General features: G+C 60.0%; 1 protein-coding gene across 6 annotated transcripts in view; it reads left to right on the top strand.

Annotated features, from left to right (window-relative positions):
• The window catches only part of PKD1 (polycystin 1, transient receptor potential channel interacting), a 79515-nt gene extending 69965 nt beyond the window's left edge, over positions 1 to 9550 (top strand). For all 6 annotated transcript variants that reach the window (XM_061577050.1, XM_061577049.1, XM_061577051.1 and 3 more), the window contains 9 exons: positions 43 to 197; positions 681 to 808; positions 1475 to 1637; positions 3030 to 3155; positions 3533 to 3719; positions 4522 to 4896; positions 6328 to 6462; positions 8085 to 8519; positions 9173 to 9550. In XM_061577050.1, coding sequence (XP_061433034.1) covers positions 43 to 197; positions 681 to 808; positions 1475 to 1637; positions 3030 to 3155; positions 3533 to 3719; positions 4522 to 4896; positions 6328 to 6462; positions 8085 to 8519; positions 9173 to 9442 — 1974 coding nt within the window. In that variant the 3' untranslated portion in view covers positions 9443 to 9550. The remainder of the gene's footprint in view (positions 1 to 42; positions 198 to 680; positions 809 to 1474; positions 1638 to 3029; positions 3156 to 3532; positions 3720 to 4521; positions 4897 to 6327; positions 6463 to 8084; positions 8520 to 9172) is intronic.
• Positions 9551 to 20998: the final 11448 nt, after the last annotated feature.

Raw genomic sequence — 20998 nt, 5'->3', positions numbered from 1 at the left:
AGCGAGCGCGAGAGTTGCATACCGGACGTGGTTGTGCCGCAGAGCTTCGTGCTGCACCTGCTGCTGCTGCTGCTGGTGCTGCTCTTCACCTACTGGGACGCGCCGAGCGAGCGCCACGCGCGCCTGCTGGCGGCAGGCACGCGGCAGGCCGTGCTGGCGGCGCGAGACGGGCCCCTGCATCTCTCGGCCCTCGCCAGGTGGGTTGGGGCTGGCGTGGGGTGGCGTGGTGTGGGGTGGTGTGGGTGGCGTGGGGGTGGTGTGGTGTGGGGTGGTGTGGGTGGCGTGGGGTGGTGTGGGGTGGCGTAGGGTGGTGTAGTGTGGGGTGGTCTGGAGGTGGTAGGGTGGGGTGGTGGCATGGGTGGGGTGGTGTAGTTTGGGGTGGTTTTGGTGGCGTGGGGTGGTGTAGTGTGGGGTGGTGTGGGTGGCGTGGGGTGGTGTAGTGTGGGGTGGTGTGGGGTGGTGTGGGTGGGGTTGGGTGGTGTAGTGTGGGGGTGGTGCGGGTGGCGTGGGGTGGTGTAGTGTGGGGTGGCGTGGGGTGGCGAAGCCTGCTGGACGTGGTGCCGGCCGCACCACCACACCCCGTGGTGCCGTTCCAGCCTTCGTAGGTGCCACTCGCCAACCGCACTTGCCCCTGCAGTATGCTAAGGCTCTACGGGGCTTCTTTGTCTTTGTGCGAGCAGCTCGGAGCAGGTGTGGCTGTGGCTGGGCCGCGTGCTGCTGCCCCACCTCTACCCCAACGTGTCGGACGCACAGAGGCCGACCACGCTGCTGGGCACGCCACGCCTGCGCCAGCTACGCAGCGCCACCGGTACAGCCCCCGCCCGCTCGCCCCGGCCGCCCCCCACTGTCACCGCACTCGCTTGGCGGACGCTAGCGCCCCCCTCTCTCTCTCTCTCCCTGTGCGACCCTCTCGAGCGGAGCGCCGGGTGGATAAAACGCAGCAAGTTGACGCGCTAGGGGCCACAGGTGGTGCATCTGCCAGCCGTTTCATTCGGTCAACCCATGGCACCTGGGTCTGTCCCATGACATCTTGCCACCCTTCAAGACTTCACGCAGCCTCATGGTGCACGTAGCCTGGCACAAGCGCCGTGGTGACGTCACACCCTCTTAGTGGCGAATGGTTGTTGTTGTTGTTGGAGCGGTGGCAAAGAGGTTAGCACGCTGCGCTACAAACCTGGCAATCCGGGTTCGATTCCCACTCACGACCGTTTCCCACTCACGGTGGTTACAATCTGAACCAGTCCTGGGCCTCCCCTAGGATCGATTCGGCCTCAAACTGAGTACCTGGTGCAGTGTGTACAAACATCGGCGCTTGGGAGACGCAAGGCGGCCAGGGCGTGGTGCTGACCACCCACCCCCTCGTGCGCCGTGCCGGCCCTCTTAGGTGCTGCTACTCGCTCACAGCACTTGCCCCAACAGCCTGTTGAAGCCTACACGGGGGATCTTTGCCTGTGTGTGCTGTGCGTGCGAGTAGTTCCGTGCGTCGCTTGGCTGGCGCCGGACTTGCCGCAGGAATGGGGCGACTGCATCGGTGATGACGTCGCCGGCGCCGTCGCCGGCAGCTTCGGTCCTGGGTGGACGCTCCCCACGCCCAACTCCAGCCTCAACTGGAACTACACGCACGCCGTCGCTCCCAGGTGGGACAGACAGAGGGGGAGCCGCTGATAGTGCTTGGTTTGGTGACCACCATCACCACCAGGCAGAGGTCGCAACCGGGTACCCGATACCCGTACCCTACCCGATACCCGGCTACCCGTACCCAGCCGGGTACGGGTACAGGTAGCCGTTTGCAACCCTGGTGCGGCCGGGTACGGGTACGGGTAGGCCGTGAGTCACCGGTGAGTAACCGTTTGTCACTCATTTCTGGGTAGGGAACGGGTACCCCGGCCAGGTACGGGTAAGGAATCAAAACCCGTTTGCGACCTCTGCCACCAGGCCTGGCCAGGAGTTGTTGATCGTGTATTTTGTATTGTAGTTGTTGTTGTAACTTTCTGACCTCGTGCCCTTACTGGACATCTGTGAAATACAGCTTCATAGCTCATCGGATTTTATCCGGGATGAATCACGATTGCGATTCTGATCCTAGGCACGTGGTCCTGCAAGGCGTGGGCCGCAGGAGATGGTGGAGTGCTGAGTTGTGCGTGTCGCGTGTACGTGCCACGTGTGTGTGTTGTTTGTGTCGCGTGTATGTGCCATGTGTGTGTGTTGTGCGTGTCGCGTGTATGTGCCATGTGTGTGGATGTTGTGTGTGTGTGTGGCGTGTGTCGCGTGTGTGTGTGTGTACCTGGATATATTTTTGCCATCAAACACTCCACCACCTCAACTCCCCATTGGTGATGGGGCGGTTGTGGAGAGAGTGGACAGTTTTCCATACCTGGGCAGTGTGCTTATGACCACCTCCGGTTTGACAGCAGAGGTTTCACTGGCCTGCCTAAGATCCATCGGTGAGCTCCTCTGACATGCAAGGCTGCGTTGGTTGAGTCATGTAGCCCGCATGCCCAGCCACGGCATGCCTAAACAGCTTTTGTTCGGTCGGATCGAGTGGGCTAAACAGGCACGGGCTAGAGAAGAGATGGAGTGATGTGGTACAAAAGGACGTGGAGTTGAGTGGACTTGCCGATGACTGGTACCAGCGTTGTCAAGATCGCCCTCTGTGGAGGAGGCTCGTGAAGGACGCTACTGGGCAGTTGGAGGCAGTCGCCCTCCAACAACAACAACGAAGGGTCGGAGGAGCGACGCTCACGACAACGAGCGGAGCGCCGGGTGGCTAAAGCACAGCAAGTTGGCACAGTAGGGGGCACAGGTGGTGCATCAGCCAGTCATCTCGGTCATCTCGGTCAGTCGACCCATAGCACCTGGGTCTGCCCCGTGACCTCTTGCCAGCGGGCGTTCGACACTTCACGTGGCCTTAAAGTGCACATGGCCTGGCACAGGTGTCGTGGTGACGTCACCGCCACTTAGTGACGAATGGCGGTTGTTGTTGTTGTTGTTTACATATGTGCCCGTGTTGTTGTGTGTGTTGTGTGCAGCGCGTGGCACTGGGGGGAGCTGGGCTGGTACGGGGGGGGTGGCTACGTGCAGGACCTCGCAGGGGACCTGGGGCAAAGCCGCAGCACCGTGAGCATCCTCCAGCAGCAGGGCTGGATCGACAGGATGTGAGTCGCACAAAGACAAAGATCCACCCTGTTGCCTTGAGGGGCTGTCGGGGCAAGTGCTGTTAGCGAAGAGCTGTGAAGGCCAGAACGGCACACAAGGGGGAGGGTGGCCAGCACCACCGCCTTTGTCTCCCCAGTGGCGATGTTTACACACCGTACCAGGTACTCTATTGAAGCTGAGTCGACCTAGGGGAGGCCCAGGACCGGTTCAGATATTCATCGCCGGTTCGTCGCCCAGCGGCGCTAACCGCTACACGAACCGCTACACGACCGCACACACATCCATGTAACCGCAACAACAACAACAGCCGCCGCTGATGTCACCACGGTGTCGGGACGGGTGACCATCACGCGTGCGTGTGTGTCCGTGTGCGCAGGACGCGCGCGGTGCTGGTGGAGTTTGCGCTGCGATGTCGGGCGGTGGGGCTCGTGGCGGCCGTCACCGTCCTCTTCGAGTTCCCCGTGGCGGGCGCTGGCATCGCCGCCGTGCCGTCGCTGAGCGTGCGCGCGGCACGGCCGCTCGGCCTGCGGCACCGGGACTCGGCGCTGGTGCTCACGCTCTCCGTGAGTGCCGGTCAGAGCGCCCGTGGTGGCCGGGGCGTGGCCGCTGGGCGTGGCCCCACACCCCCAGCATTGTGCGGCCTTGGTTAGCGCACGCGGTCACAAACTAAGACAAAGATCCCCCACGTAACCTGTGGCAGACTCTTTGGTTTTATTCGATAAAGGCACGTAGGTAAAAAATTTAATAAAAATGAAAACAACTAAATTAAATTACGACGTTTCGGGCGCAACAAACCTCGTGATTTTATTTAGTTTTCATTTTTATTTTATTTTATTTTCTACCTAAGTGACTTTATCGAATAAAACCAAAGAGTGTGGATTCTTGCAGTCACGAAAACTTCAAATCTAGAACTGTTGCAGACTGTTGGAGCGAGTGCTGTTAGCGAGTAGCACCTATGAAGGCCTGCACGGCACATGAGGGGATGGGTAGCCAGCACCACGCCTCGATCGCCTTTGTCTCCCTAGGTACTAAATTGAGGCTGAGTCAACCTAAGGAAGGCCCAGGACCGGTTCAGATATCCGTCACCAGTGTTGGCCGTGAGCGGGAATCGGACCGGGGTTGCCGGGTTCGTAGCGCGGCATAGCGCTAACCACTACACCACCGCTCCCCACGCACACGTGCTAAATATTCAGTCGAAGACAAAGTTCATAGACTTTTGGGGCAAATACACACAGACACATTCGCGTGCTGGGAGCTCCTGGAGCGAAACGTCGGACATCGTGCCAAACAGCCCTCGGCGCCACAGCCTGCGAACGCATCGGCACAACCGCGAGCTCACCCGGCACTCGGACCCGTGTCCTGCAGGTCATGCTGCTGGCGCTGGGCTCCGTCCGCATCCTGATGGCGCTGTGGTCGTCGTGGCGCCGCTTCCGCAGATCCGCAGCCCCCACTCAGCCGCCGTCGTCGTCGACGTCGTCGTCGTCGTCATCGTCGTCGTCCTGGTCGTTCTTCTCGGCGCCCGTGTCGCCGGCGCCGTCGCACGTGGGCTGGGCGCTGGCGCGCTGGCTGTCGATGGCGCTGTGCGTGTGCGCGCCGGCCGTCACGCTGTACCGCCTCGCGCTGGGCGAGCTGCTCGCTCAGGCGCCGGCGCCGGAGTTCCAGGACGTGCGGAGCGCCGTCTTCGTGGCCGAGGCCGCGACGGCGCTCGCCGCCTCGCTGCTCTTCCTCTCGCTCGTTACGGTAAGCGCGCGCAAAGACAAAGATCCCCCGCGTGGCCTCAACGGACCGTTGGGGCAAGTGCCGCAAGCTAGCGGTACCTGTGAAGGCCGGCACGGCGTAGACCGGGGCGGGTGGCCAGGGCCACGCCCGGCCGCCTTTGTCTTCCCGGTACCACACACACCGCGCCGGCTACTTCCCGGTACCACACACCGCGCCGGCTACTCATTAGAGGCCGAGTCGACAATCCGCTACTTCACTAACGTGGCGGATTGAGAAAAACGAGTCGTTTTACTCTCTGTATCTGCGACGGGTCTCCTGGCGATCGAGAGCTCAGCCCGGGCGAGACGGCTGTGGTGCTGTCACTCTGTGGACGTGCGTCACCCCCCCCCCTCAAAGGAATGGTGCCGCCCTCCCCGTGCCGCCCTCCCCCCACCACGCGATCCCGCGGATCGAAGAAAATCGCTGGAGATGCCGGGGGGCGTCAGTTCATGTGAACGCTGCCGCGAGAGGTCACGCGTTTGGCACTCAACGGCCCGGATTAACCGCGCGGCACCTGAGATTTTGACGTAGATTTATATAACCCGTGGATTTTGTCCCTTAAGCCCGAAGTAATCGTCTCAAAACAGTGACACGTTGTTATTCTCGTAAATGTTTATTACAAGCCGCGTGCTTTCAAGCAAACAAATATGTTGCTCCGGTTAATCCGATATCCACGTGCACGCCTCTGCAGTACAGTAGTTGCATTTCTTGAGAACGCTGGGCGGAGTTTGATTGACACTGATGGGCGTGTCTCTGCTGCTGTTATCCACCTAGTGGGCCGCGTCTTCTGCTGCGTGGAAGCAGGAAAGTATTACTATCACTGCGCACGCGCATCGGTCGATCGATCATTAGCACGACAATTTTTAGTTTTTACACTATGAGACCTCCTTTACCAGTGGCAAAATATAGTAATAGGTTTTTACCCTTTCAACTGGTACTAAAACTGACGCCTTTATACAAGGCATCATGTTTGGAGCCTAGGCTCTAAGAAAAGCTGTCTCGGGTGTGGACCAATCAACTTCAAGGACAGTGCATATTATTATCATCATCAGAGTTGTTTCTTTTTGTTTGCATTTTGACTGCTTGTGTTGTGGTTATTGCAAACATGATGCCTTGTATAAAGGTGTCAGTTTTTGTACCAGTTGAAAGGGTAAAAACCTATTACTACATTTTTAGTTTTGTTCATTTAGAAGCTCAATTTGCTTAATTTCAATATCAATTGTACCCATATTGGTGGTTTTTGGCACAGAGATTATCCGCGATTTTAAATTATCCGCAGCCATAATCCCCATCATCAGCACGGATTATCGAGAGCTCTACCGTAACGTGACAAACGAACGAACGAATTATCGTCGATATTATTATTATTGATCAAGTTGACGACGGAGCCCCCCCCCCCCCCCCCCCCCGCAGGCGGCACGGCAGGTGCGCTTTGTCCGCGCGTGGGCCCTGCAGGGCAAGACGTTTGAGCGAGCGTGGCCGCGTCTGTGGCGGACGCTGGCGCTCCTCCTGACGGCGCTGCTGGCCTTCACGCAGCTGGGCTTGCTGGTGAGAGGGCGCGGGAGGGGACGGGCCATTTGGCACCGGCTCCCGCGCACGTACACACTGCCACGTTGCAGCATGCACACACGCACACGTATGGACTGCCACATGAAGCACGCACACACGTACGGATTGCCGTGTTGCAGTACGCACACACGCACACGTACACATTGCCACGTTGCAGTACCCACACACCCACACGTACACACTGCCACATGCAGCACGCACACGCATGCGTACGGACTGCCGCGTTGCAGTACGCACACACGCACACGTACGGACTGCCACATGCAGCATGCACACACGCACACGTACGGACTGCCACATGCAGCATGCACACACGCACGCGTACGGACTGCCACATGCAGCATGCACACACGCACGCGTACGGACTGCCACATGCAGCATGCACACACGCACACGTACAGACTGCCACATGCAGCATGCACACACGCACACGTACAGACTGCCACATGCAGCATGCACACACGCACACGTACAGACTGCCACATGCAGCATGCACACGCACGCGTACGGACTGGCACACGGCTCCCATGCGACTACGTCACGCGGCGTCTGACGCTCCTCTCACGCCGAGTCAACACGCGTACAACACCAAGCACCGTGTTGACACACACAACAACAGCAAAAGCAACGGCCGCCGTTCGCCACGGCGTTATATTTGTTTATACCGAGTGGCGGTGACGTCGCCAGGACGCTTGTGCCAGGCTATGTGCACGTTGAGGCCACGTGTAGTGTTGTCGGCTCGCTGACGGGAGGTCACGGGACAGACCCAGCAGGTGCCATGGGGTGGCTGACTGAGATGACCGGTAAATGCACCACCTGTGCCCCCTGGTGTGCCAACTCGCTGCGCTTTAGCCGCCCGGCGCTCCGCTCTTCGTTGTGAGCGTCGCTCCTCTGCCCTCCACACACACAGCCACACACACAGCCACACACATAGCCACACACACAGCCACACACACAGCCATACACACAGCCACACACACAGCCACACACACAGCCACACACAACAACACCCACTCCTACTCAACACACCGCTCTCTATTCAGCTGCCAATTAACCGGTGGGTCAACAAACACACGCTGAATAATTCACCTGCTGTCAATAAACGTGTCGGGCAATACACAAGCGAACGCACATACTGACCTGGGGGCGGCTCAGCATCGGTTCAGAAGAATCATCAGCGGTGTTGGCCGTGAGCGGGAATCGAACTCGGGTCTCCCGGTTCGTTGTGCAGCGCGCTCACCGCTGCTACACTACCGCCCCCGATACCGTTCCCTACACGTGAAAAAACGAAGACACACACGGAGACAAAGACACACAAAGACAAAGACACAGACAGACAAAGACACACAAAGACAAACACACACAGACACTCACACGCAGACAAAGACACACAGACAAAGACACACAAAGACAAACACACAGACACTCGCACACAGACAAAGACACACAAAGACAAGATACACACGCAGACAAAGACACACGCCCACTCACAGACAAAGACACGCAGACACTCACACACAGACACTCACACACAGACAAAGACAACAAGACACGCTCGTGCCGGCCGAGGAAGCTCACCGCTCTCTCCTCTGCGCCGCCAGATCTTCTCGCAGCGCGTCAGCTGCTTCCGTCGCTTCGGCCTCGCGCTGGGCTCGCTCGTCTCGGCGCTTCGCTCGGGGCGCCGGCTGCTGCTGGCGGCGCCGTCGCCGCCGTCGCCGCCGCCCTCCACGCCGCCGCCGCCGGCGCCGTCACGGTGGTCGTGGTGGTCGGCGTTATCGCCGCCGTCGCCGTCCGCCCGGCCGTGGTCCTCCCGGCCGGAGGCCGCGTGGCCGTGGGCGGCGGCCGCCTTCCTGCTGCTGCTGGCGCTGGGCGCGGGCGCGGCGCTGGCGCGCGGGTTCGCCGCGGCGCTGGCGGCGGCGCACCGGCGGGAGCGCGCCGAGGCTCGGCGGCCCGCGGTGGCGCCGCAGGATTACGAGATGGCCGAGTTCCTGCTCAAGCGCGTCCGCCTCGTGCTGGGCCTGAGCAAGGCCAAGGAGGTAACGGGCGTCCGGGCCGAGCTCGCCGCTGGATCCGGTCCGGTCGGCGTGGCGGTCTGAAACAAAAACTATTGAACTGTTTTTTATTTATATTCGGTAAGGCCCCACTGAGCTATGTAGATTTGTTTTTTATATATAAGTGACCTGGCCTTCACAAACGATAGCTTAACGAAGTGGCTTATCATCATTATCAAGTCTCTAAACGCGTGGTGATATTGATTCTCTAAATATGGAGGGAAAAACTGGAGGACCCGGAGAAAAATACACGCGAGAGAGAGAGAGACACACAAACCCCAAATGTACAGCAGCAGCAGCAGGCGTCAGGGTCGAGATCGTACCAATGACCTCCTGTACACCAGGCGACGTAGTTAACATCTCCTCGCCGCCGCAGTTCCCGGTCAGCGCGAGGCAGCCTGGCAGATCGGGCGACGACGTGAGCCGAGCGCCAGTGCGGAGGGTCGGGGTTCGAGGCTTGGGCCCAGCTGCGGCCCCGGCGAATCGGGTCGGCTCGGCGCTCCGACTCTCGGAGCCCCTCCCGTGGAGCCCGTCGGCCGCCGTGCGAACCGGACCGCGTGGCCGCCGGGCTCGTGCCCTTACTCCCTCGTCCTCTGATCCCCCGGTCCCCCCTCGCCCCCCCCCCCGTGCCCACGCAGTTCCGCCACAAGGTGAAGTTCGAGGGCATGGAGTCGCTGCCGTCGCGATCCTCCCTGCGACGCGCTGTCTCCGCCCCCCCGCCCGCCCACCTCCTCCTCCGTGTCGTCGTCGGCGTCGTCCACCTCGTCGTTGCTCGGGACGTCGGCGACGTCGCGGGTCGGCGCGGAGCAGCCGGCGCCGGCGTCGCCGTCGCCGCCGGCGCGGGAGGAGCTGGAGCGGTGCTACGCGGCGGCGGGGCCCGCGGCGGAGCGCCTGCTGGCGCTGTTTGAGCGCGTGTGCGAGCTCACCGACGACGTGCTCCGCCTGGAGCTGGCGCTCGAGGACGCGCGGCTCCGGCTCGGCGCCGGCCCCGAGCCGCCGCCGCCGGCGCCGCCCGAGCCGAGGGGGGCGGCCGAGGGCCGAGCGGCGAGCGGGGAGACCGGCGAGGAAACCGCGCGGGAAACGGCACCCGCCGCCAAACCCCCGCCCGGCGCCGCCGACGGCGCGCGGCGGAGGAGCGGGCGTCCGGAGTTGCCGCGGGCGCCGAGGTCGGCGGCGGAACAAGACGGCGCCGATGCCGCCCCGACCGCGAGGGCCGTCTCCGGGTACCGCGCGCCGCCACGGCCGCCCTTCGGCAAGGAGGTGCCGGCGCTCGGGCAGCGGCACACGCGGCTTCCCGGGGCGATGCCGGGCGGCGCCGGCGGTGCCGTGCTGCCGCCGGTGCCGTTCGGGGGGCCGCGCGGCCGGACCGGCGTGGAGGAGGCCGCGGGGGGGGGGCGGCGGACTGGCGCGGCCCGGCGCCGTCGCCATCGCGACGCAGAGCGTCAAGAGGAGCGCGTGGTAGGCGGGCCGCGCTGCCGCTCGATCGCTCCCGGGGCGAGCGGCGCCGCCCAGGGCCGGCGGTGGCAGGGGCGGTCCGCCAGCCTGGCCGTGGATCACCGTCACACGGCGCGGGTTGTGCCGGGAAGCCGGCGCCGACGCTGTACAAGCCGTACGTAGGAACGGCACTCTTCTCGTGCCCGACGGCGTAGGGTGGACGCGCGTCTACGTGAGCGCGGTGTTTTTGGTGATCGCCAGCGGCACCGGTGGCAGCAGCTGGGGACGCAGCTGATTATTTATTGGCGCCGTCGGCGGCACCGTGGCGGAGCTGTTCTGCTGCGAGCTCTCCCGCTGAGCCGCACTGGGAGAGAGCTTCTTCGGGAAACCCGAGGAAGCACCGACGCTTCCTGGCGCGAGGGGCGAAACGGCTGACGTCGCAGCAGCAGCAGCACGCGGCGGTGTGGCTCGCGGTCCGCCACGTGTCGCGTTCCGTCGGTCCGACAGATTCTCGTTCCTTTCGTCCGGGTTTTTTTATTTGACCAAAAATTGCCGTGTGGGAGCGATGGAGTGGGCGAGGCACTTGTCAATGGACACTTCCACTTGAGACACAGGCGGCTGCCCTCTGGGCCGGCTGCCCCACAGAGTTTAACCAAATCGAGGCGCGAGCGATCGGTCGCTCGCTCGCAGCGGAGGCGCAGGCTACGGACCCCTCAGGCCCGGCGGGCTCGCGGCGACGATGCGTCGGCGCAACCACGACGATCGGCCGTGGCCGTCCTGGACGGGGCTGGGTCGGGGGTGGGTCGTGCGTGGGTCGGGGCAGAGCCAGGGATCTGCTGCGAAGGGGGCGCGGGGCCAGACGCGTCCTCGACCGCTCACTCGGATGTTGGCAAAGCGCCCGCGTCAGGATGGCGTTCGGCCGAGCGGGGTGTCCGCCCGTTGGGGTTTGTTGTTGCACTTTGCACTTTGTGTACGGCGTGCCGAGCCGGCGACGCATCGTCCACGTTGCCCGGCGCCGACCAGCGAAGGATGGCGGCGTTTGCCGGAGCGGCGGAGCGCGCAGTCACGCGGTCGATTCGCTCTCCGCGGAGGTTTGGCGCTGGTGAGTTGTCACGAACCCGTTCTCGTTCCGGTGACGTACGTGTACATCGTCGGAAGGGAATCTGAAGACGAAAGCTTCAAATCTAGAATTATCGTCATTGCCGCCCAACTCTCGCGGAGTCCGCGACTGCGAGTGAGGCACGCGCTCGCGAGTTTTCTGGCTGCCGCTGTAAATTTCCACGCGACGACGACGATAAGCCACTCCGCTGCGCTGCCATTTGTGTCGCTTCTGAACAACGAAGAGACACATAGCTCAGTGGGTGGGGCCTTACCTGATCAAATAAAATAAAGAAATATATTTTTAAATTCGAGTGGCTTCCGGGACGTTCTGGGCCCGACCGCTCACAGGTTTGTATGCGGTAGTCGTTGCGCGTGTCGCTCTCTGAATTGATCGCGGCCGGCACGGCGGCGGTGCTGGTGCAGCGCTGGCGCTCCGTGCGACAGCTTCATTCACTTCGGCCTCGTCGTCGTCGTCGTCGTCGCCGCCGGGTGGTGGAGGGTTCTGCACGACGCGCCGCGGCCAGGCCGTTGCGTACGTGGCCTCACCCCAAATTCCGATGACGGACCGTGGGCGTGCCGGCTGTGGGTGTACGCACCCATGTTGAACGCCTTTCGCACCGTACGTAGCCTAACCGCGCTAATCGGAGGTGCGGGAAGAAGGGCCGCAGACTAAACGCGAAGAGCAGCTCTAAAGAAATGAGTTTTCAGTCCACGTGATTTCACACAGCTCCAGTCGCTTCCTAATATCGGAGGGAAAGATCATTCCAGACGGCCAGTCTTTGTTCAGTGGGGCGGGCAGCAGGCCACTTGGCCCGGCGAGGTGTGACGGAGATGACGACGACGATGGCGATGTTGCCGTCTTGGCCGAAGCCACCGATGCCACCGCCGCTCCTATACCCCATCCGGCAGACCCCACAACGAGAAAACCCAGGATGGGTGGGCAACCCTCATTGTGAGCCATGCGTGGCGCTGTGGGAGGGATGCGGCGCTGGCACGGTGGAGCGGTGGGGCACGCGCCACCGTTGGCCCGCGATGTCAGGCGGACGACTGCAATCTCGCCGCGTCCACGACGAACTTTAATTGTGCCCAGAACAAACTCCGTTCAGGTAAAGTTGTGATTTTATTTTAAATGCGCGCGCCGCGTGCGTGTGCGCGCCGCGTGCGTCACCCCGTGTGTGTCACCCCCTCATTGTGCGGTGCGGGGAGCGGTGGCGCGGCCCGAGTTCGAGCCCCGCTCGTGACCAATAACGGTGGCGAATGTCTGAACCGGTCCCGGACCTCCCCTAGGTCGACTCAGCCTCAAATGAGTACCTGGTGCGATGTGTAAAAACATCGCCACCGGGGAGACAAAGGCGGCCGGACGTGGTGCTGGCCACCCACCTCCTCGTGCGGCGTGCCAGCCTTCACAGGTGCTGCTCGCTAACAGCACTTGCCCCAGCAGTCTGTTAAGGCTTGGGGACCTTTGTCTTTGTGTAGTGTTATATGCGACGTGCCAAATGTACATGACGTGATTTGTCAGTGGTTGCTGCCCAATGTGTGCCACTGTCTGTGCGTGTGCCTCTGCGTGTTTCTAATAGCAACCGTGGGGAGCGGTGGCATGGCGGTTAGCACGCCGCGTCACTTTTACGTGGCCGCCCGAGTTCGATTCCCGCTCGCGGCCGACATTGGCGGCGAGCATCGGAACCGGTCCCTTGAGGTCAACTCAGCCTTAAATTGAGTCCCCGGTGCGTTGTGGAAGCGCCGGCGCCGGGGGAGACAACGGCGGCCGGGAGGGAGTGCGTTTGTCCGACCACACCACTCCCTCGTGCGCCGTTCCGGCCTTCGAATGTCCTCGCCAACAGCACTTGCCCCAAACGGCGTGCGTAGGCTACATGGGGGATCTTTGTAGTTGCAGTGAGCTTGGCCCGTCGGCGATGGAGTTATGAGAATGAGAATCTTTATTTATCCTGGAGCAATCCAATGAGCTACGCAGATCTTTCTGTACATGTGTATACTTGTGCGTGTGTGTACATTGAACTTCTTTAGCACCGTACGTAGACAGCCGAGCTCATCGGAGTTGCGGGAAAGGACGACAAACTAAACACGAACAGCAGTTCTAAAGAAACGAGTTCGTCAGTCTAGGTTGATGATAATATAAAAGTGCACAGCTCCCAACGGCTACCTGATATCGGAAGGCAAGAGCGTTCCAGACGGCCGCGGAAGCGCGTTTGGAAGCGCCGAGCGACGATTCGGTGTGACCGCCGCCTTTGTTCGACGGCTTAGCCAAAAAGTTTGCGAGGATGAGCAGAATTGGAGCGGTGGTGGTTCTCATGCTCCTGGACGAGATCAGCACCCCGAGGTATTGTGGTTCATTCGTGGCGAGCATGGGCGTGCAGGCCGGGAGTCCTGATCCCACGGAGAGTCTGGTTCGGAGTGGGGAGCGTCGTTGAACGCGGCAGAAACTCGTGAGCGTGAGCGAGGAGGGTTACGCGGGGAGGTTGGGAATACGCCCTGAGATGGAAGGGGTACGGGCGCAGCTCGGGAGGAGGCGAGTCTCGGTAGAGCAATCCAGACGGATTGGGCACAGGCGCAGAGGTGACGTGGTGACGAACGAGGTTGTGGAAGGAAGGTCGCACTGGTGATGGTGCTGTGAGTGGTGCTGTGTGTGACGGTGCTGTGTGTGACGACGCTGTGTGTGGCGGCGCTGTGTGTGACGACGCTGTGTGTGACGACGCTGTGTGTCAGGGTGCTGTGTGTGACGGCGCTGTGTGTGACGACGCTGTGTGTGACGGTGCAGTGTATAACGCGATGTGTGTGACGACACTGTGTGTGACGATGTTGTATGGTGATGCTGTGTGTGACGACGCTGTGTGTGATGATGTTGTATGGTGATGCTGTGTGTGACGACGCTGTGTGTGACGGCGCTGTGTGTGACGACGCTGTGTGTGACGGTGCAGTGTATGACGGCGATGTGTGTGACGACACTGTGTGTGACGATGTTGTATGGTGATGCTGTGTGTGACGACGCTGTGTGTGACGACGCTGCACGTTACGGATCCAGAAAGAGGAGACAGGTGTCGATTGGAGGGGCGGATTCTTATCATGGGTGAAATCTTGTGGAAGGCTCACGGGGTGGGGGAGGCAGTGGGGGGGGCGTTGGGGTAAAGATGCAGAGAGACCGAGAGAGGGCGGTGATGCGGCTGACCGCTTCCACAAAGGCAGGGAGAGCCTGCGCAGGGGATGACGAAGAGGGCGTTGATGACTTGCCGACCCCATGCTCCTACTGGACCTCTGTGAATAAGGGCCTCATCGGATGCCTCCTGCAGTCCAAATGAAAGAGTCTGGATTCCGATTAGACCCGCCGTGAGTGTGGAGGGAGGGAGCTTGGAGCCATGGACCTGTCGTTGGGCAGAGTACGCCTCGGAGACGCCTTGGAGACAAGATGCCTTAACCTGTGGGCCCCCCGTGCCGCTCTTCTCGCGAGGTGGGCGGCCTAACCCCTCCCTAACCCCCCCTAACCCCCCCTAACCCCCCACCCCCGAGGCCTGTCGTGGCACACGGCAGCCCTCGGGGCCGTCCGTCAAGAGAAGAGTGAAGCACTTGCAGACTCTCTGCCCCCTCTCGGGCAGAACGACGATGATGACGATGACGGCGATGTCATCGTCATCATCGTCGGGATTGTGCGTCTTGACTTGGGCCGCCCCCCCCTCCGTTTGGCCGCGTAGGCGGTGGCGGGGGGGGGGCATCACGTGGCGCTGTCCCTTCGCAGCAAGGTACAAGTTGGCTCAGCCGCCTGGCCGGCAAGTCTGGTCCTTGACCTGCCGGTAAGCGAGGGGATAGGGGGGGGGGGGTTGACGATTTGTTACGGCGATGTGTAATCCCAGTGTTCGTCTCTAGAGGATCGCAGAACTTGGGCAATTGTTGGCAGCGCCAGTGGATCACTGCGTGGCTGCTGCCGGATCCCGTGGTTCCTCCTCCTCACGCCTTCGAGTCGTCCCCCCGCCCCCCCCCCCCGCTCTGTACGAGAGCAAGCGAGCGCTGTGCAGCGGCGGCAGTGTCGGTGGCGTTACAAATCGAACAATTGTTTAAGTGACTTGCCGTGTAATCTTTCGGATTGCCGTGAGCAAAGAGGACGGCGTACAGGAGTATTAACGTGGTGAATCAACCCACCGCCGCAGTATTAACCAGGGTGGCAGGCTGGATTCCAACTGCGCACCTCTGCAATACGTGGCGAACGCGCTGCCCGCTGGCGCCGTGCGTGAGTTTGGTTCGCGGCAGTGTAGGGAGCGGTTGCGCAGCGGTTAGCGCGCTGTGCTACGAACCCGGCGACGATTATCCGAGCCGGTCATGGGCCTCCACTAGGTCGACTCAGCCTCAAATTAGTATTTGGTGTGGTGTGTTGTAAACATCGTAACTCAGGAGACAAAGGCGAACGGTCGTTATGTTGGGCACCCACCCCCTTGTGTGCCTTCATGGGTGCTCGCTAACAGCACTTGCCCCAACGTCTGTTAAGGCTATACGGGGGATCTTTGTTATTGCGGTGATGGAGTGAGACTTCTGGTTCCAGCGCATTCCGAGGTGTACATCGTGCGTTCTCCACTTGAACCCACATCGTGTGTGCCACTGCTGTTTGTATGTGCGACGATGCGTCGTGCGCACGGGTGTGTGTGCACTTGCGGAGCGGATAACGCGGAGAATCGTTCCATGCGAGCTCCACTTTCGACACGTGTTGTCTCCCAGGGTCATTTTAATAAGATCATCGAAGATGGCCACCAAAATAAAAAAATGGCCACCGAGAAAAATGGCCGCCACAATCAAAGATGCCCCTCCCCAAAAAAATGGCCGCCGAAATAAAAAATAAAATGGCCGCCACAATCAAAGATGGCAGCCAATCAAAATGGTGGCACTTATCTGCTCCACTGGTACGCGCGATGACTACATTGCCATCGCCTGCGCTTTGTGCATACGCTGCGCGTGCGCATGAGGGGTACGGGTATTCTGCAACACCAGTGTGGAGGAGGTAAAGTGCACCTAGCCTCGCACAAGCGCCGTGCCGTTATCACGGTGGGAGCGGCCGTTGTCGTTGTTGGCGGTGGAGCAGGAGGTGGCAATCGTCGCATCTGCTGGGCGTTCGGGTCGTTGCGTTCTTAAGTTGTCCGTCCTATCGGTACCACCGCGGGTGACGAATGTTCCCAATGATATTCTGGCAGAATTTTGTCAGATCGCCATGGTAGTTCTGAGAAGTGTTGGGGGTTGATGGTGAATATCCCTTGGGCAAAACGTCCATTGTGGGGAGGGGGGAATGGTGGATCATTCGGCCCATCATCCCTCCCTTCTTGGGTTGATAAAGTGAGCACCAGTCAGGTTTGGGAGTCCATCGGACTCTCCGTTAGGAGTGTGTCATCTCAACCACTGGCTCTTGCAGGACAGTAACTGGAAGGTGAACACCAATGCCTCAATGCGACTCATTTAAGGCAGGCAGGCAGGCAAATCCATTGACTCATTTGCCGCTTGAGTTGGCCCCGTTTAACCACAGGCGGCTGAAAGACGGCATGGTACGAACCCAGTCACCCGTCTCTGCTGCCATAACCTGTGGTGGTGGTGGTGGGCGAGGGGGAGAGGGAGGGTGATTGCTGGTGTAGTGTCAACGATTCGGAGACAGTTTCTAGGAGGCACTTTCTTTATTAACAACTTCCACGGCCTCGTCCGCACACTCCCAACTGTAGCTCAGCCCAGCCCGTACACAACACTAGCCATCTAACACTTATGGCGCTGACTGAGATAGCCAACTACTCTCCTTCGTAGCGCAATATCCAGCAGAGACGTTTAGCGACGATGGCGACGAGACGACAGCAACGAGACGAGTTCACTCCCAGAACCGGCAGCCTTGAGCCCCCCGCTTTCGGCTCCTTTTATGCTCCCAGCGCGGCCTGGCTCCGCCCTGACCGTGCCTCCCTTCTCGAACCCGCTAGCAGGTTCTAAGGCCTTCCAGATGGGGTCCTCCATGACCCTTGCCCCAGTTCCTCCTGTCTGCCCACACACCGTGCTCACGCCCTCACCGGCGTGTGCGCTGTCTGTCCACCGCAGTTGCCGCTGCTGCCCACCAGCCGGCGCTATTACACTACACCGGCAACATTTGTCACCGCTGGTGGTACCGACCAACGGCAACCCCGCCGTAGTTGAGCTCGTGGACTCTGGGTGGGTGACGATGAGGCCCCAACCGTGGGGGGGGGGGGGGGGTCACGGGAGTTCGTGTGGTTTTGGTTTTTGTTGTTGTTACAACGGAGGTCAAATAAAGACTCTGACTTGAGTGTTTGTGATCGCCCTTGCCTGTGTCTCTCTGTCAAGCTCTCGTCCTGTGCGTGGGCGGGTGGGTTGGTGACGCAGTGGTGGGGGGTGTAGCGGTTAGCGCACCCAGGTTTGATTCCCGCTCACAGCCAACGCCAGTGACGATTAATCTGAACCGGTCCTGGGCCTCCTCTAGGTCGACTCATCAAATGCGGAACGGTGTAATTGGTAAAGAGGGAGTTGGAACACACACACGAGACGGAGACAACGACGAGTGTCAGCTCACGGGTGGACCATCCTGGTGCCCCCACTGTGCCAACATCTGCAGGTCACGGAGTGGCCTGTTCAGCCATCAAGTTTCAAGTTTTCAAGTTCATGTATTAGGTATAGCCCTGTGAGCCATTCGGCTCTTGAATCGGGTGCAACCGCAACAAACAAAAAACAAAAACATGAACAAGAAAACATCTTAAAGTGAATGTGTGACTGAGTGCAAACAGAAAATCCAAGAAAAGACAGCAAAATATTGCAGAAAAAACACTGCACACCAACGCTGTGTGCAAAAATCCCAGTGGGATGCAAGTCAAACAACAACAACAACCACAAGACAACTTAGATTAAGGCCATCAGTCTTACTCCGCACTACAACAAACAAACGTGGCCAAACCAGTAAACTTTTCGAAATCACCAAAATAAAACAATGAAACAGTGATCATAGGAACTGTGACGGAATTTTCACAATAAACGACAAACAAAATGTACCACCAAAACCCTGCAGCCATAGCTGCTCTGCATGAGTCCCGGACCCATGGCCAGCCAGGTCGATCTCACAACACGGACAAGTGGCGAGGCCCGGAGGGAAATCACTCCTCGACTACGAGAGATCACAGAAGATGAAGAAGACGACAATTTGACGCGGTGGTGACACTGGGTCAGGGTGGCCCAGCACAATGAGGGACCTGGGTTCGATTCCCGAGTGGGATGCCCTCTCTGGCGTGCAGTCTGTGTGTTCTCTGTGAGTCTGTGTCTCTGCGTGAGTCTGTGTCTCTGTGTGAGTCTGTGTCTGCGTGAGTCTGTCTCTGTGTGAGTCTGTTTCTCTGCGTGAGTCTGTGTCTCTGCGTGAGTCTATGGGTCTCTGTGTGAGTCTGTGTCTCTGTGTGCATCTATGTGTCTCTGTGTGAGTCTGTGTGTCTCTGTGTGAGTCAGTCAGGTGGATGAAGCGACGTCGCGAGTGAATGAAGCAAGTTCGTTGACGCTCCTTCGGTTTTTTGTACGTGTTGCGAAGAAGCGCCATTGCCCGAAACGTCGCCTATTCTACATTGTTTGAAGCCACACACACACACGCGCACGCGCGCACACGCTTAACGATCCGATGACGCACGCGCCAAGGCGACGGAGAGAGCCGGTGGGCGGCACGCGCTGTTAGACGGGGGGGGGGGGGCGCGTTAATTAGCGAGATGAACGGGGGGCGCTCTCTCGTTCATTAGCAATTAGCTGTCCACGTCACCACCCCCACCTCCCTCCCGCGCCCCTCCCCTTTCCATCATCCTCCTCGCCCCTCCCTCCTCATCCTCCCCCCTCCCTCCTTCTCCCCCTCCCTCCTCATCCCCCCTCCTCCTCCCCCCTCCCTCCTCATCCCCCCTCCTCCTCCCCCCTCCCTCCTTCTCCCCCCTCATCCTCCCCCCTCCCTCCTCATCCCCCCTCCTCCCCCCTCCCTCATCCCCCCTCCTCCTCCCCCCTCCCTCCTCATCCCCCCTCCTTCTCCCCCCTCCCTCATCCCCCCCCCTTCTCCCCCCTCCCTCCTCATCCCCCCCCTCCTCATCCCCCCTCCTTCTCCCCCCTCCCTCATCCCCCCTCCTTCTCCCCCCTCCCTCCTCATCCCCCCCCTCCTCATCCCCCCTCCTTCTCCCCCCTCCCTCATCCCCTCTCCTCCTCCCCCCTCCCTTCTCATCCCCCCTCATCCCCCCTCCTCCTCCCCCCTCCCCCCTCATCCCCCCTCCTTCTCCCCCTCTCCCACCTGCCCCCCCCCTTCCTCCTCCTCCTGCTCGCGCGCTCATTAACGCGTCATCGCTAATCCCGACCCCGCGGCCTCGATGTAATTAGCGGCGTCGTCGGGCGATTGAACAGTGCGCGCGATAATTACAGGACTCACCTCTCCCCTCCCCTCCCTCCTCGCAACCCCCTCGCTACGCACAGACACAACACAAAGTGTGAACTCCCCACGTGCGTCGTGATGAACACGTGGTGTGTGTCGTGATGAACACGTGTGTGTGTGTGTCGTGATGAACACGTGGTGTGTGTCGTGGTGAACACGTGGTGTGTGTGTGTGGTGATGAACACGTGTGTGTGTGTGTCGTGATGAACACGTGTGTGTGTGTCGTGGTGAACACGTGGTGTGTGTCGTGATGAACACGTGTGTGTGTGTGTCGTGATGAACACGTGTGTGTGTGTCGTGGTGAACACGTGTGTGTGTGTGTCGTGATGAACACGTGTGTGTGTGTCGTGATGAACACGTGTGTGTGTGTGTCGTGATGAACACGTGTGTGTGTGTCGTGGTGAACACGTGGTGTGTCGTGATGAACACGTGGTGTGTGTCGTGATGAACACGTGTGTGTGTGTCGTGGTGAACACGTGGTGTGTGTGTCGTGATGAACACGTGGTGTGTGTGTCGTGGTGAACACGTGGTGTGTGTGTCGTGGTGAACACGTGTGTGTGTGTCGTGATGAACACGTGTGTGTGTGTGTGGTGATGAACACGTGGTGTGTGTCGTGGTGAACACGTGTGTGTGTGTCGTGATGAACACGTGTGTGTGTGTCGTGATGAACACGTGGTGTGTGTCGTGATGAACACGTGGTGTGTGTCGTGATGAACACGTGGTGTGTGTGTCGTGGTGAACACGTGTGTGTGTCGTGATGAACACGTGTGTGTGTCGTGATGAACACGTGGTGTGTGTGTCGTGATGAACACGTGTGTGTGTCGTGATGAACACGTGGTGTGTGTGTCGTGATGAACACGTGGTGTGTGTGTCGTGGTGAACACGTGTGTGTGTCGTGGTGAACACGTGTGTGTGTCGTGGTGAACACGTGGTGTGTGTGTCGTGATGAACACGTGTGTGTGTCTGTGCGTCATCAGAGCGCAGCGCTAACCATTGCGCCACCGCTCGCCACGACAACACGAACGGGGTCGTATTATTACCTCAACACAGACACACGAAGACAAAGATCCCCCGTGTAGACTGTAGGGGCAAGTGCTGTTATCCAGCACCTATGAAGTCCGGCACGGCACACGAGGGTATGGGTGACCAACACCACACCCGGCCGCCTTTGTCTCCCTAGTGTTCGATGTTTACATATCGCACCAAGTACTCATTTGAGGCTGAGTCGACCTAGGGGAGGCCCACGACCGGTTCAAATAATCGTCGCCGGTGTTGGCCGTGTAGCGTAACGCAGCAGCGTAGCGCTAACCGCTGCACCACCGCTCCTATCCACACACACACAGCGAGAGAGAGAGAGATGCGAGCAATGATTACATTATTGTCGTTTATTATCATTATCATGTAAATTCCCCAAACACTCCAAACACTCTCATCTGCAATTCTGATGCTCCTCGTGCTCCGCCTTGACGCACGCGCAGCTCGTCAGCCCTGAGCGAGGGGATCCATGGGA

The sequence above is a fragment of the Lethenteron reissneri genome, chromosome 63 (genome assembly GCF_015708825.2).
Source record: "Lethenteron reissneri isolate LAM-NWPU_2019-01 chromosome 63, ASM1570882v1, whole genome shotgun sequence".
Taxonomy (NCBI): domain Eukaryota; kingdom Metazoa; phylum Chordata; class Hyperoartia; order Petromyzontiformes; family Petromyzontidae; genus Lethenteron; species Lethenteron reissneri.
The sequence above is the reverse complement of the archived record's forward strand: the minus strand, read 5'-3'. Positions and strand labels throughout refer to the sequence as shown.